We start from the raw sequence: 12,862 nt of genomic DNA, 5'->3' as shown, positions 1-12,862 counted from the left end.
CCTATAAAAACATTTTTCCAGGTAGTATGTAATTCTTCACAAGGAAAAGTTTCTTCTGTTATTTAAGTTGCAACTAGGCTCTCTGATTTTTTTATAATGTGAAGGGGAAAAGGAAGAATGTTTCACAGAAGAGACCCCTTCAATGACAAAGAAGAGTCTTGCTCCATTGGGAATGGTTGCATATTATTTTCGCTGTTCCTTCAACTGATGTATTATCCTAGTAAACATTCTACAACAAACATCACACCATTCAAACTGCTTACTGTAGGACAGGAAATTTTAAAAATATGCTCTCAAGCCTCAGAATGATGTATCAACTAGTAGAGTCTGAGTTTGAAGAATTACACAAGGATTATATTCATTTTTGCTTTTTTAACAATAGCACTGACGCTATGTATATGCGTGAAACTAGAATGTCTTATGTAAAAAGTCTTTCACGAATTTGAATGCTCCTACTATACAAAACTCTGTTAATAATTTTATATTTGATTAAACTACAATGAAGTTGGAGAGCAACTGCATCGCTAATGTGACTTCTAACTTACCTTGCCAGAGGACTTGATTCCTTTAAACAACGCTGCTCCAACTATGAGCCAAGCTAGAAGGAGACAAAGTGCTAAATACCACACAATTCCTCCAGTTTCATCCATTCCACTTGACCGCTGAAGTGTCACTTTACTGAAATATATAAGACCTTTTGTAAGTATAGAATCAATTGCCTTTGTTTAAAAAAAATCAATGGGCTTTGTAATGTGTTTCATCCAAAGGGAAATTCCAGTATTGTAGCTTAGTCTTGCAAGCCTTTTATTGATAGATAATGTTCTGTGAAGAAACAAATATTATTCCTTCAAAAGTCAGGCTTTGAACTTCAAGTTTACCCAAAGGCAGTCCAAATTTCAAGCACCTAGAATAAAGCCTTACTCATGATTTTCTTCCAACATTTTAATCCCTTTTATATAAAGAAATAAAACTTTTCTCTGGGAGCTTCATGTGACTCAATATGGGATTTTCTCAAAATAAATTCATGAATAACACTTATTAAAAACTTGTTTTTTGTTTTTCTTTTCCTTTTTTATTTAAATTAGAAACAAACTTATTTTACATGTCAATCCCAGTTCCCTCTCCCTCCCTTCCTCCCCTGCCCCAACTGACTCCCTATCCTATACCCTTTCTGCTCCCCAGGGAGGGTGAGGCCTTCCATGTAGTCTGATTCTTCATACCTTCAAAGATTTTCTGGTAAACACCATGATTTCCCAGAGTAACGTGCATGGATTTAAATTTTCAGTTCTGAAGCTAGAGATATGGTTCAAAGTTAAGAGTACTTACTACCCTTCCAGCAGACCTGAGTTCGGTTCCCAGCATTAATGGCAGGTGCCTCACAACCACAACCACCTGTAACTCCTACTCCAGGGAGATCTGAGTCCTCTGACTTTTGCAGGCATCTGCTCTCTCTCTCTCTCTCTCTCTCTCTCTCTCTCTCTCTCTCTCTCTCTCAATATTTATCCATATATATTTATTTTCCATACACACACACATAAGGCTACCTCCATGGATGTTTTCAGGACTGAGTATTTGGCACTAGGCAACCAATTGGTGTGCTCCTGCCTGGAGACAACCAGCTTTAGTTAGTTTCCTATCATTTTTTGTGTAGGGTTGAAGCCATGTGGATTTTCCCTCATCCACTTGGGCATTTCCATTGGTTTCACCCTAGTTCAACGCATGTTTTGGCAATCATGTCATTGAGGCTTTATATGTGCAGCTTCTGACTTTATTAGGAGATATAATTTCACAGCAAACTACATGATCGTCTTGTTTTTTATAATCCTTTGGCTCCTTTTGTGAAATGTTCCCTGAGCCCTGAAAGTAGGAGTGGTGGTTGATATTTTAAAATTTGTTCATTTTATTTTATGTGCATGAGGGTTTTGCCTGCCTATGTGTATAGGAGCATATATGTATGCCTGGTGCTCATGAAGGCTAAAAGAGGGCATTGTATCCCCTGGAATTGAAGTTCCAAACAGTTATAAACCACCTTGTGGGTGCTGGGAGGCAAAAGCTGGTCCTCTGAAAGAACAGTAAATGCTCTTAACCTCTGAGTCATCTCTTCAGACCCTAATCATTTATCATTAGAATTATCTTATTATTCAACAAATGATGCTGGCATAACTGGAAGCTGGCATGTAGAAGAATGCAGATTGATCCATGTTTATCACCATGCACAAAACTTAAGTCCAAATGGATCAAAGACCTCAACATAAATCCAGCCACACTGAACCTCTTAGAAGAGAAAGTGGGTGGTACCCTTGAACGAATTGGTACAGGAGACAGCTTCCTGACCATAATACCAGTAGCACAGACAGTGAGATCAACAAATGAGAAATGGGACTTCCTGAAACTGAGAAGCTTCTGTAAGGCAAAGGACACAGTCAGCAAGACAAAAAGGCTGCCCACAGAATGGGAAAAAATATTCACTAACCCCACATCTGACAGAGGGCTGATCTCCAAAATTTACAAAGAACTCAAGAAGCAAGTCTCCAAAACACCAAAGGATCCAATTAAAAAGTGGGCTAAATAACTAAATGGAGAATTCTCAATAAAGGAGTCTAAAATGGCTGAGAGGCACTTGAGAAAGTACTCAACATCCTTAGCCATCCAGGAAATGCAAATCAAAACAACTCTGAGATACCATCTCACTCCTGTCAGAATGGCTAAAATCAAAAACACCAATGACAATTTATGCTGGAGAGGATGTGGTAAAAGGGGAACACTCCTCCATTGCTGGTGGGAGGGCCAACTTGTTCAGCCACTTTGGAAATCAGTATGGAGATTCCTCAGAAAAATGGGAATAAACGTACCACAAGTCCCAGCAACTCCACTCTTAGGCATATATCCAAAAGATGCCCATTCATACAACAAGGATGTCTATACCACTATGTTCATAGCAGCATTATTTGTAATAGCCAGAACTTGGAAGCAACCTAGATGCCCCTCAAACGAAGAGTGGATAGAGAAAATGTGGCATATTTACACAATGGAGTACTATTCAGCAGAATAAAACAATGGAATCCTGAGATTTGCAGGCAAATGAATGGCACTAGAAGAAACCATCCTGAGCAAGGTAACCCAGTCACAAAAACAGAAACATGCCATGTACTTTCTCATATATGGATTTTAGACATAGATCTGGGGAGTGCCAGCCTACAATCCCATGGCAAGACAGTCTGGGAAACAGAACCTTCATTCAGTGGCCGATGAAAGAAGAGGCAGACTCCCACGGCTAAGCACTGAGCTGAACTCAAGAAAGCCAGTAACAGAGGGAGGACTGATGACCAAAGGGATTAAGACTGGGCTGGTTTAACCCCCAGAAACAGCTGACCTGACAAGGGTTAGCTCTTGAATCCCAGACTGATGCCTGGGAATCCAGCATGGGACTGATCAAGACCTCCTGAATGTGGGTGTCAGTGAGGAGGACTAGGTAATCTATTGAGCCTTGGGCAGTAGATCAGTATTTATCCCGGGTATACAAATGGACTTTGGACTCCCATCCAACAATGTGAGATGTACTCTCACCCTGAACTCTTGGGGGAGGGTCTAGGCCCTGCCCTGGATGAAATGACAGACTATGGACACCCCCATGGAGGGCCTCACCCTCCCTGGGGAAATGAGGTCATATTTGGGGTGTTGGGGGAGGGCACGGGAGGAGGGGAGGGAAACAGAGAGGGACCTGGAATTGACATGTGAAGCAACCTTGTTTCTAATTTAAATTTAAATTTAAAAATAAATAATAAAAAAGAATTATCTTATTATATTCCTTTTTATTTTATGTGTGTATGCACATTCCACTGCACATGGGGGGTAGTCAGTGAGCACTTTCAGGAGTCAGGTTTTTCTTTCTATCTTGTGGGTTCTAGGAATCAAACTCAGATCCTCAGGCTTGAGAGCAGGCATTTTTATGTATTGAGTCATCTCACAAGCACTATAATTCCCTAACTTTAACCTTTAACTGGTAATTATTAATAAACCATTACTTAGGTGTTATATGCACCGAACAACATACACGTAAAACATACACTGTCAACAATGAGCTAATTTTTCAGGTAGTTCAACTCACCTACAGTAGGTACACATCTGAACCAAATGAAGTATTTATCTGTCATGGTTCTCCTTCTATTTATGGGAATTAAAATGAGGGAAGGTACAGAAGTAAAGAGAAATATGTCCAACTCACAACATGTACTTATATTAGAATTACAAAATAAAATGTATAATAAAAGAAGCTGGCCAATATTTTATTGTGGTTCATAAAGCCTTTCAATAACACCTGTTTAAGAAGTCAATCAATACTTACTCCCAATACTGTTCACTGGGAAGTTGTCCTGGCTGAAAAACTTCACTACCATTCAAGCAGGTCAAGTTGTTGATATTTACCCAGCTTATATTCATAAACATCTCTCCTGCCCCTGTACTCACATTGCAGCCAATTGCTAAAAAATGATAGATATATAGATATTTAAATAGATAAACAGATAAATAGATAGATAAATAGATGTGCTTCATTGTAGAAGAATACTTTTGTGGGAAGAAAAAAGGATTTTAATGAGAAATACTTCATTTCCTATTTAAATTGTTACTTGGTAGATATAGAATAAATAAATTATAAATACAATAGAGCATGTTACATTCAATGAATCAAATCCTTCTCTACAACCAACTGGTAAAGCATGTGATACTAACTGTCCATTTAAACTCTGGTTATAGTCACAGTAATAACTGCTATAGAATAACAGGTTTTTCAGTTGAGAATTAGAACTTAATAGAATTTTCATTAGGGAGACTTAGCTAACTTGTAATGATATGCTGGCCCCTTTAAACCCTTCCAAAGCATTAAAGCTTCACCTGATGAGCATGGATATTCCTAATTGCAATATCCTCCAGTATTAATGTTAAGTATCTCATATTGAAATTGGCAGTATCCAGTCTTTACAACTACTATTTAATGCTGTTAAAGATAGCACATTATTTTTCAAAACCACTCTCCAATTTCTTACTATCTCTTGCTTAGAACATAGGTTTTTGAGAATTCTAGGTGTGGCTTTTCCTTTCATAAAAGTATACTTAAGTTGGTTAGAAAATTAGTTATTCATTTGAACTTATCTAGAGAATATAACAGAATTATACACTTAGCAATATTTTAAAAGTTAGGCCAATGGAATTTACCGATTGGTGATCTGCTACAGTTATTGTCTGCCCAAGAAGAACAATTGGCCCATGGTAGTACACTTCGAAAAGAGGCAAACAGGTAGTAAAGACTGTAGGCGATTATAACATTATAATAGATTGTCACAAAAATGGATATCAGGACCATGGTGATGCCCACACCTGAAAAAAAGAAATAGTTAAACGGTAAAATTTGTTTTGCTGATCTGCAAAATACCAAGTTCAATTTCTACAAAAGCTTTAATAAATTAAAAGACTCTTTCACATAACTCTATGTTGTCATCCAGAAAATAAGTGTGTGCCTGAATCGAAGGGTGTTACCCTCTCAATACCTGTCTTCCAAAATTTAAAAGACTTTGTTGTTATGATTTTTAATTGTATTTGTGCTTATGCACACTTGTGAATATGCACACACAAGTGTGGGTGCCTGAAGAGGACACAGGCATTGGATGGATGCCTTGGAGCTGGAGATACAGGTGACTCTGTAATGCCCAGTGTTGGTGTTGGTAACCAAACTTGGGGCCTCTGGAAGAACAGCGAGTGTTCTTATCTGCTGAGCAGTCTCTCCAGCTCCTTCTACCTAAATGTAAAACAATTTTGATAACTGCCTTTTGGAGAATGTTTTTTAGTTGGTGAGAAAAGGTTATTACTGCTAAGGGTGAATAACCTTAGATTTGACCATAAAACTCACAAAATCCTGTGTCAGTTATTCTTTCTTATTAAGTCTTTAATTCCCTGTCATAGCAGGAAGTGCAGGTATTAAAAAGCTTCAATGCTTATAGCCTATGGACTCATCCACCAAAATTCATATATCTATCTGCAAAATAATAGTCAGTAATAGTCAGATTGTAAAGGAAGATTCAGATTTAACATCCTTAAAGGACACACTCCAGTATTTCTACAAGAAAGTATGCAGAAATTTTTCAAATTCAGAAACAATCTGAATTTCAGCCTCCGAATGTTCTGTAACTAAGTAGGTTCACAGTACACTTTAGCATAGTGATTATAACTTCTATTAATACTAGTATTTTAAATAGTGTCTCCAGTCTTCCAGCAAAGCATCCTATTTACCTCAATATTATATATTATATATTGATGTTTTTGCAAATAGTTTGCAGTGACTAGTGAGTGCTAAAATGATATTTAGTCTTCAGAGATAAAAAGAAGTCAATGTTTAACAACAATCAAGGAGTTTGTTTTCATCTGGACTGTTCTATCATGAATATCCAAGAGAAAATGGTGACCTGCCTTTCTTCTTTTCTTGGTGATGTTTTATAAAAAGATATGCAAAGACAGTAAGACAAAACTGGACAAGAAGTATTTGAAAAGGCAGATCTTTGAGTCTGGAGCAACTACTCCGTGGTTAAGAATACTTGCTGATCATCCAGAGGACCAGAGACCAGAGCAAGAGTTCAGCACCCATATTGAGTGGCTCACAACTTCCTGTAACTCCAATTTCCAGGGCATCCACTGCCCTCTTCTGGCCTCTACAGGCACTCACACACATGTGACATAAACTCATGTGCCCATACATAGAAATAAAAATAAAACTAATGCATGTTTAAAGGTACTGTCTTGAAGCTAATGCACAACAGACTACGTGACAAAATAATGCAAAAGGTGAAAATTGTCAAGTAATGTAACGATGACAATCATCTTTTTAGTGTTCTTCCTAACCCTTCTTATATGTGCTTCCAGGTAAGAAGAAAAGTTAACATTTGAAGGCTGGGGAGGTGTCTCTGTGTGTAAAGTATCTGTTGTAGCTATAGAGGAATAAGTACCTAAGCTTGATTTCTAGCACCTGTATTATTAAAAAGCCTATTGTAATAGTGTGCATCTAAAATCCCATCACTGAGGAAGTAGAGACAGCCTCTCTCCAGTTCTTACTGTCCATCCAGTCTAGCCAAACAATGAGCTCAGGTTCAATGAGAGACTATTTCATAGTAATTAAGGAAGACACATGGCATTGACTTTCATGCTCTTATATGCATGCACACTCACATATGCCTGCATATGAATATGTATATGTGTATGCACAAAATATATACAGAAGGAGCAATGCCATCTTTGCCCTATCATATTATTTTTGTATTTTCAGCTGAAAGGGAAAACTGCATTTTTCATGTACTATGTGATGTTTGAATCACATGCATATTGTAGAATGAATTAATCATCAGATTAGAAAGCATATTGTCCCAGGTGAGTATCCTTTTATTTGTAAGAATACTTAATGACCCCTGTGTTTTTGAGATTATAATATATGAATATAATATATGGTCTGCCATCAACTATAGAAAACATGCTGTGATTTTCATTTTTCATTTCTCCAATTTATAAATCTATAGATTTTATCTTTCTTAAATTTGTTTCTTTTTTCTGAAACAGGGTTTCTTTGCATAGCCCTCACTGTCCTAGAACTCTGTAGACCAGGATGACCACCAACTCAAAGATCTACCTGCCTCTGCCTCCTGAGTACTGGGATTAAAGACATACACCACCACTCCCAGCCAACTTACTCGTGTTAACTATAACCATATGATTTTTGACCAACATGGCTTCTTCCTTCCTATCCACTTCTGCTTCTGCAAGCATTCTCTGCTCAACTTCTATGAGGTCATATGTGACCAGTGCTTTGAATTTTCTTTTCTTTCTTTTTTTTCTGAGATAGGGTTTTGAATTGTCTTTTCTTACACAAAATGAAAAAACAGTTGTATGTGTATCTAGACCAACAATCATGATGATGAAAAGTCTTAAATACAAACCTTGAAACAATGGCAGAATCCTCCAAACTGAAACTGGACCTAAGCTAGCAAACTGACCCAGTGAACATTCCAGGAAGAACAATGGTAAACCAGCCAACGCTAGCATAATTGCATAGGGTATCAAGAAAGCACCTAAAAAGCAAAGGAATAAATATACTATTACATCTGAAAGTCTTGGGAGCACTTTGACAAGGAGCATAACATTTTAAAGTGTCCTAATATAGTGGAACTGAGGGAATTGGCTTAAGGTTCAAGATTTATTACTTTTTTGTGAGAAGGTACTTAACTGTGTGTTTCCCATTAGTCAAATAGGAGTGGAAATATGACGTAGCGAAGTTACTATAATATAAGGTTAGTGAAGCTGAAAGATCAGAGATTGTGCAGTCAAACACATCTACATTAAAATGCTGGCTCTATCATTAATCAGTTATTTGGCCTAGGTCTGTTTAGTAACAAGTGAACTTTTCCTTCTTATACAAGGGGGACACAATACTAACTCATCAGTTTCTGTTATGAGTTCAAATTCTGTGCAGCTAGCAATTATGAATCAATTTACTAATTTACTAATCAAGCAGTGGCAGCACATTAAGCACATGGCACGTTTCAGTGTCTGTTCCTCTGTCTCCCTTCTTTTTACCTCCCTTCCTTTTTTCCTCCCTTCTTCTTCTCCTCCCTTCCTTTTTTCCTCCTTTCCTTCCTTTTTTCCTTTTTTCCTCTTTTCCTTCCTTCCTTCCTCCCTCCCTCCCTCTCCTCTCTCTCAACAATCATGAATGACTTTCAAAACTTAGGCTGTAAAAGGTAAATAGTGTTCAGAATGTAAATTACTGCAATTAATTTCATGATTCTTTTAATAGTCACAAGGTTATTTGTCAATGTTAGTAAGAAATGTATTGGTTTTGCTCGAAGACTGGCCTGTTGATACTTATTCAGTTAACTTCCATTATCACAGCAACTAATCACCCACATAAGAATATCCAGCCCCTTCTCTCATTTTAAACATTTTGTTTTACTGTCCATATTTAGTTTATGATGTTGCTCATTAGAATGTTTACCAGACTACTAGTGGAAACAGAGAAATAATGTTAAATGGCCTAGCCAAACAATCTAGAAGTGTTGGCAGCAGTTAACAAAAGCAATATGGAGCTTGATGAATGGAGACAGGCTTTCTGACTATGTACACTTCTGTCATAATTATCCTTAGTTATTTTCCTTGCTATCCACGAACTAAAAAGCACTTAGAGAATGTAGATAATCTATCACCCAAATGGTGTGATCTTTAAAATTTGAGTATTTGTGTGTCATACTAACTTTTAGAGTGAACAGAAGAAAAGGAGGCAATAGCAAAGGAAAAAATAAATTATTTTGTTTGCATTATATTTCACAATTCTCTATTAAAATGAGTTTGATTCATTTCCTAGAAATGAATGGTAATTATTGGGTGAACATATGATGTCAAGTTACAGGGTTTATCTTATTATAAACATAATTGTAAGAAACTCAAAGGAGCCTTAGGACATAGACACCAGAAAGATCATGCTTATCGACTCTCTTTCCTGCTAATACTTATAGCAAAACCACTGTTGGATGACCTAAGTCCTAGAAGCTATCCACAAATAAGTGTTTAAGAAACAGAGCTCCTTTCTTGAGTCTGAGGACCAGTGTAAATGTTTTAATACATTCAATTAATGAAGAATGTGGTTGAAACATCACCACACACAAGTCTATTGTGCCAAGAGAAAAATAATTATACTGGCAAAATTTCAATGGTGTTCAATTATGAAATACAGGCACATGTCACCTATATACTTCTAACAGAGTAAACACAAGTAAGTTAAAATGGTGTAAGGCAAAAGTTGTTTCCACATTGCTAGAATATTGTGCAATTCATTTTATTTCCCTTTGTGTGTCACCTTAGTTATTTTTGTGTTCTCATTGATCCTACCTTAATAATCTACAAGGTATAAAGAGAATTATCTTGCAATAATAAAATCACATAGCCTTGAACTAAATGTTATTGCATATTATTTATATTCTATATTGCCAATGGAATTTGAAATGTATGTACCTGAATATTGCAACATAAAATATTAATTAACAATTATTTTGGTCACACTTAAATTATAAAAATGCCTTACTCTAGCTAAGCAAACAGTTTCCTTGAGCTTTTAAAAAGATCCAGATTTCCCACCTTTTTCATACTTCTAATTCAAGCAAAACTCAACTTGAGTCTGAACACAGTTTTGAAAGTCCTAGTGAAGACTATTATGGTATCTCAAAGCAACTCAGAAGTACTGCATGTAACAAATCAAGTTTATATCGGAGAGTTTTATGAAGCAGTTTTCAAACTTGAGCTAGTAACTCACTGTCAATTAGCAAATGTTTAGCTTGGTTCTCATCCTGTTTATTAACTCAAAGCATCAAATACCTCTCTTTAGTTCATATTCCATTATATACAAGTGTGAAGCTCTCTAATTATATTATATATGCTTATATATGTTATATTAAAATATATATATTGAGAGAGAGAGAGAGACAGAGGGGAGTTATGCAGCATGCCACTGTAGGAAAAAGAACACAAGGAAAAACCTACCTCCACCATTGGTGTAGGTCAGGTATGGGAATCTCCACACATTTCCCAATCCCACTGCATATCCAACCATAGACAGAAGATAATCTGATTTTTTGGACCAGTTGCCACGGTCCATATTTTCATCATTTTCACCAACATGGAAGTTCTCAGATGAAGCCGTCACTTTCTAAAGAAGGAAAAAATTATCAATGTCTTCCCTTTCTGTTACAAATTCCACAGATGCATAATTTCACAAGTCCACAGAGTTGTAGAAAGTGGGGTGACTGAAAAACTCATGCGGCATTCTTTTCAAAATCAAGATTTCTCCCATCCAAGTATTAACGATAGACAAAACTAAGGAGATTTCTGCTGGTAGGTATTTTTTTTCTCTTGCAACTGTAATTTTATTTCCTTTTGTGAAAATAAACTTAGAGTTTAAATTGCTCCAAAAATTATAAAAATGAACTGAAATACACACAGAAGAAGCTTGTGAGGTTGGAGAGGGAAGGGTAGAGGGCCTTAGAATTTCAGCAGATTGTACTGGCACCAACGGAGGTAACAGGACCCAGACAGTGGGGACTGGGCCCTGCCTGCCACTCTGAGACTGTCAGGCGGGAAAACTCAACCGGGCACCAGACAGCAACATAGACTTCTTGGAGGTGCCTTGAGCCCCTTTAAATGCAGGGGTTGGTAGCTATTTTACTTAGCACTTCCTTCTTCAAATTAAAGAAAGAAATCTTAAGTAGATATTTTTACTGCCCCTTCACCTAACAGCATCCGAAGTTTAATGTCACACCAACATGAAGGGCAAATGAAGTAGATAAGTCAAGTGTCACATACAAAAGATTTGAGTGTAAATTAGAAAGAGCCAACATTCCAAGGTTTATAGGGGGTCACTGAGAAGTATCAAATGTAGATTCCAATTAAATGAAAATCAGTCCACACACTTTTATGTGCTGATAGCTTCTCTCCCTGACTTACAGCACATAATCACTGTTTTACTAAAATCACGGAATAATATGCAGAGACAAATTTTCCTGTCTCTCTCTCTCTCTCTCTCTCTCTCTCTCTCTCTCTCTCTCTCTCTCTCTCTCTCTCTCTCTCTCTCTCTCTCTCTCTCTCTCTCCTTCTCTCTCCTCTACTTGGGGAGAGGTTCTCTTCCAACCTGTCACCTGTTTGAATATGGAATGCTCCCAGGGTCAGATAAGGACAGTCCATTTTCCTGTAGCATATGAGTACAGTGTAGACAAACAGAAAGAACAGCATTCTGTAGGTGTTCCTTAGGAACAGTGTGAGGTGCTCCTAAGTCTCCTAAATACCAGCATAAAACTTGTTTTTCACATCGACTTTGTGGGAACATAGCTGGCATACTTGAGAAGAGTTGAAGAGAAAGAAATATGTAGAATAAGGAACAGCTACAGAAAGCAAAAACTGAGACTCCTCCCCCCACATTCTTTTCCCTCTCTGTTGCTCTACCCTCCAGAAGCGTCCAGACCCCTACCTCCTTCTCTCTGCACTTGAAGAAGCTGGGGCACTTCAATCTGTCCATGGTTCACTCACTCCCTTGGCGCGTTCCGCCTCGCCTCTTCTCACAGTCTGGCTGAGCTCGACTGGTGGCAGGTGCACACTCCCCCGTTGCTACCTGCCAAACTGAGCCACCTTGCCTAGGGGTGGGACCATTTATGAAGGGAAGCTCTCTCCTCCCCCTCCCTGACGCCCAGTCCTTTCAATTACCGGAAGGGACCAAAGTGAGCCTCTGGTTTTTCCCCCAGGTAATCCTGCATGTAGCAATTCCCTGCCCCAGCAGTAGGAAAAAGGGCTGGGCTGTGTGTGAGCGAGCTGTGCAGCCAGAGCCAAAGAAGACTGACAACTTTTGACTCAGAGCTGAGCAGGTGTCTTAGCAATCTTGCCTCCTTTCCTGGACACTTGACTTCTCCTAACCTTGCTTCTCAGTCAGGTCTCTGTCCTGGGGACAAGTGCTGATCTTCCCTGATGCTGGAGGTGGAGAGACCCAATCTGTGGGACTCATGTTGTTTTGCTATGATTTTTGTGAACAGACCAGACAGCTCTGGGCCTCTGATATCCCCCAAATTTTGCCCCTCAGTAGAAAGCCCTTCATCACGTGGGGGCAAATGCTGCTCCCAAAGGGGAAAGCCCCTGAATTGGGCACCTTGAAATGTAGCCAGTTAAGATAAGATTACCCAGCTGCCTCTAACTGAAAAGAGCGACTTTGAATCTATGTCTCGAGCTCCTTTCTCAGCCTTCATGATAGCTTTCCCTTTTACAAGGATTGCTTTGTGTGGTATTTCAAAGAAGC

General features: G+C 38.2%; 1 protein-coding gene across 1 annotated transcript in view; it reads right to left on the bottom strand.

Moving 5' to 3' along the window:
- Slc6a14 (solute carrier family 6 member 14) overlaps nt 1-12,274 on the bottom strand; it is a 33,953-nt gene extending 21,679 nt beyond the window's left edge. The window contains exons 1-6 of the mRNA XM_040744533.1: nt 12,047-12,274; nt 10,567-10,732; nt 7,977-8,108; nt 5,215-5,376; nt 4,346-4,481; nt 546-678 (exon numbers count right to left, since the gene is read on the bottom strand). Coding sequence (XP_040600467.1) covers nt 546-678; nt 4,346-4,481; nt 5,215-5,376; nt 7,977-8,108; nt 10,567-10,732; nt 12,047-12,094 — 777 coding nt within the window. The 5' untranslated portion in view covers nt 12,095-12,274. The remainder of the gene's footprint in view (nt 1-545; nt 679-4,345; nt 4,482-5,214; nt 5,377-7,976; nt 8,109-10,566; nt 10,733-12,046) is intronic.
- Nucleotides 12,275-12,862: the final 588 nt, after the last annotated feature.

The sequence above is a fragment of the Mesocricetus auratus genome, unplaced genomic scaffold (genome assembly GCF_017639785.1).
Source record: "Mesocricetus auratus isolate SY011 unplaced genomic scaffold, BCM_Maur_2.0 Super-Scaffold_100003, whole genome shotgun sequence".
Taxonomy (NCBI): Eukaryota; Metazoa; Chordata; class Mammalia; order Rodentia; family Cricetidae; genus Mesocricetus; species Mesocricetus auratus.
The sequence above is the reverse complement of the archived record's forward strand: the minus strand, read 5'-3'. Positions and strand labels throughout refer to the sequence as shown.